This window comes from Adiantum capillus-veneris, chromosome 30 (assembly GCF_014529385.1).
Source record: "Adiantum capillus-veneris isolate H3 chromosome 30, ASM1452938v2, whole genome shotgun sequence".
NCBI lineage: Eukaryota > Viridiplantae > Streptophyta > Polypodiopsida > Polypodiales > Pteridaceae > Adiantum > Adiantum capillus-veneris.
In genome coordinates this window covers 47,067,013-47,070,267 of record NC_140960.1, presented here as the reverse complement: position 1 = coordinate 47,070,267, position 3,255 = coordinate 47,067,013, and the positions used below count along the sequence as shown (strand labels likewise).

General features: G+C 43.7%; 1 protein-coding gene across 1 annotated transcript; it reads left to right on the top strand.

The window, feature by feature from the left end:
* The first annotated feature begins 251 nt into the window (after positions 1–251).
* LOC147417894 (pentatricopeptide repeat-containing protein DOT4, chloroplastic-like) lies at positions 252–3,053 on the top strand. The gene has a single exon (XM_086507442.1). It carries the CDS (start codon positions 480–482, stop codon positions 2,322–2,324), a length of 1,845 nt encoding a protein of 614 aa, XP_086363568.1. The 5' UTR covers positions 252–479; the 3' UTR covers positions 2,325–3,053.
* The last annotated feature ends 202 nt before the right edge of the window (positions 3,054–3,255 follow it).

Here is a 3,255-nt window from a genome sequence, read left to right as displayed (position 1 = left end):
TTTGCTAAAAAGTTTACTACTATTGAGACTTGAGTGTCTCTGTTTTCTAAAAAGCCCTCAGAATTACTCTTTTTCAAATAGAGTGCTGAAGCAAAATAAAAGAAATATCAATCTTGTATCATCTAATGCATCTTTTCATGAGGAATTGAATGCAGTCATCAAATTTCAAATCTGGCCGGATATGAAAAATCCCCCTCAAAAATACTGTTTTTTTCTTAGATGTTCTCGTATTGGCCCCTTTACCCTAGGGCCGTTGATCCTATGGTTGGACCCGTGGTACTTAATGCTGAGGCCAACCTGGCATGGTTGAGCTTTCAATTGCAGCATCATTCAACTATACCCAACGCTGCGTCTGATAACTAAGCCTCGCGTGAGAGAGCCATAAGTCAGTTGAAGCTCGTCCCCTCTGTGCACGATGACAAGCGTTGGCGCAACGAGCAGCACTTGCGTGCGTGGCTCTGCTCCAGCAAGGGCTTTTGATGCAAGACAAAGCTCAGGCTTGGGCTTCCTTGCATACCCGCCTACCAAGAAGCGCTCGCGATCTCTCTCAGCACAATCTTGCGACGTGCATCTCTCTCTTGCGGTGTTGCACCCGTCACAAAACCCTAACCTCCGGACATATTGTCCACGATCGCTTAATCCAATGTGGGCATCACCACAAATCGCTGGTCGCTACCCTCATCCTCCAGTTCTACCTGGCATGTGGGGCTCTCACAGATGCATTGCGATGGTCTCTGCACATTCCAGGACGTGATGCCCATCCTTGGAACCTTATCATTGGCACATTTGTCCAACAAGATGATTACTCTGAAGCTCTTCAACATTATCGACGCATGCAGCAGGATGGTATTCCTGCCGATCAAGCGACATATGTGCATGCGCTTTCGGCTTGCATGATGGTGGAGGAGGGCCTTCAATTATATGCAGACATTAGATTGAGTGGTTTTGACTCAGATACTATTGTTGGGACTGCCCTTGTGAGTATGTTTGCTCGAGTACATAGTCTGGAAGATGCAAATTTGGTGTTCGACAAGATCTCTGTACGAAACATCATCTCATGGAATGCAATGATATCAGCACATACCCGAAATGGGCAGGGCTGGAAGGTGTCTTTCCTCTTTAACCAAAGCCAGCAGGAAGGTTTACTACCTGATAAAATTACAGTCTTAAATATGCTAACTGCACATTCTGGAAACCAAGGATCTCCAGATGAGAGCAAGAGACTCCATTTACGTGCTATTTTTGGAGGCTTCATCTCTGATAATGTCCTGACAACGGCTTTGATCTGTGCGTATAGCTCGTGTGGCTACATGAATGATGCAATATTGTTGTTTCAAGAGATGCAAGGGAAGGGTGTGGTCTCTTGGAATGCGATGATTCGATTATATGTGAAGGAAGGGCATTTTAGTGATGCCTTTGCAATTTCTCATCAAATGCAAGTGGAAGGGGTGTTTCCAGACAATGTTACTTTCATTACCCTTCTGGATGTGTGTGCAAGACATACACATCTAGAGCAGGGAAAGAAGATACATCTTAGTGTACGACATTATTTATTTCCGTTTGACGTCATTTCGGCTACGGCTCTTATCAATATGTATGGAAAATGTGGAAAGCTTCACATAGCCCACCATTTATTCATCCATATGCAATTTAGGAATATTGTATCATGGAATACAATTATCTCATGTTACACCCAACATAGTTATTGGGAAGAAGCTCTGCAACTCTTTCATCAGATGCAACAGGAAGCTTTGACTCCTAACAAAGTGACCTTTGTTGAAGTTTTCTCAGCGTGTGCTGGTAAGGTGGCTTTTACTATGGGCACGAAATTGCATAGCTGTATACTGCAGAGTTCTATTGATATGGATGATGAAATTGGAAGTAGCCTTATTAACATGTATGGCAAGTGCGGCAATGCCAAGGATGCACAATACGTTTTTGATAAACTGTGTACTCACAAGAGGAGCACCTGGAATGCCTTAATTGCAACTCACGCACAGATGGGGGATGCAAAGGAAGCAATGTGCCTTTTTGAGAAGATGAAACTTGAAGGTACGTTTGCCGATGATATTACTTTTGTCAGCATTCTTGCTGCTTGTGGGCGCGGCGGCATGCTAGATGAAGCCTTCTACCACTTTGTGCTGATGCAGAAGGTGCACTTGTTGGCCCATACGGCAGAGCATTACGACTGCATGATTGACCTGTTGTGCCGTGCTGGTTTATTTGACCATGCGACTTACTTTATAAAAAAAATGCCACTTGGGCCTACAATTATATCATGGACGAGCTTACTCTGTGCATATGGGATTGGGGTTGAAGGATGAGGTGGGGTTTCTGCTTGCATTTTAAGCAACAGATATGGGTCATCGAAAAATGTCACAACTACAAAAGTGCATTCAAAGAGAGAGGAAATGGTGTGTAAACTGAGAGCTGGCATTAACCTGCACCAAAGAGTTCGTAAAACCGAAATTAATGGGATCGCCTTCCCCTTTTTTAAAGCAGTCTAATACTCTTGAGCTTTGTCTCACAAGATGCCTTGAATCAAGGCTTTTAGTAAGAACTCTTTGGAGCTTCTTTTGTCTATGCTATAACTGGCCTATGGACATGGTCGAGGTCCGTGTGTAGTGTTTGGGCGGATGAAGGTGCAAACATGGACAATGTGGCCCATCATGTATAAAGGGATGTCCTTGCCATAGCGGTTCACTTGCAGTGCCGCCATCCATAACTAGTAGAGTGCTAGTGAGGTAAGCATAACACGAGGCCTCTCATCTTAACATCCTGTCTTATTGGTACGTTTGTTGCAACTTGGAGCTTGGGCCTGATGTCGGATGGTGGCTGTTGTGGAGGAGGTGATAAATGTAAGGGGGTATGCATCTCAATGTCTCGCTTTTGGAAGAACAACTAAGAACCATAACTTATTCAATAACACCCACGTTGGGAGTTTGGCCTTGCCACACCAAATAAGAGTTGGGTGTCCTATTATGCATGAGTGAATCTAGTAAGATTAAGTAAGATACATTCACCCAACAACTTTAAGGGTATTAAGGGGACAATATTTTGAACTAGTATGCCTTCATAGTATGTTTGAGAGAGAGAGAGAGAGAGAGAGAGAGAGAGAGAGAGAGAGAGAGATGGACAAAATGGACTTTCGTCTTTAGTTTCTTTCTCAAAATCCAGTCTCGTGGAATCCTTCAATCGGTGGGATAATCTTGGAATCAATGTAGATCTAACAAATATCCATCTACAAATACGGGG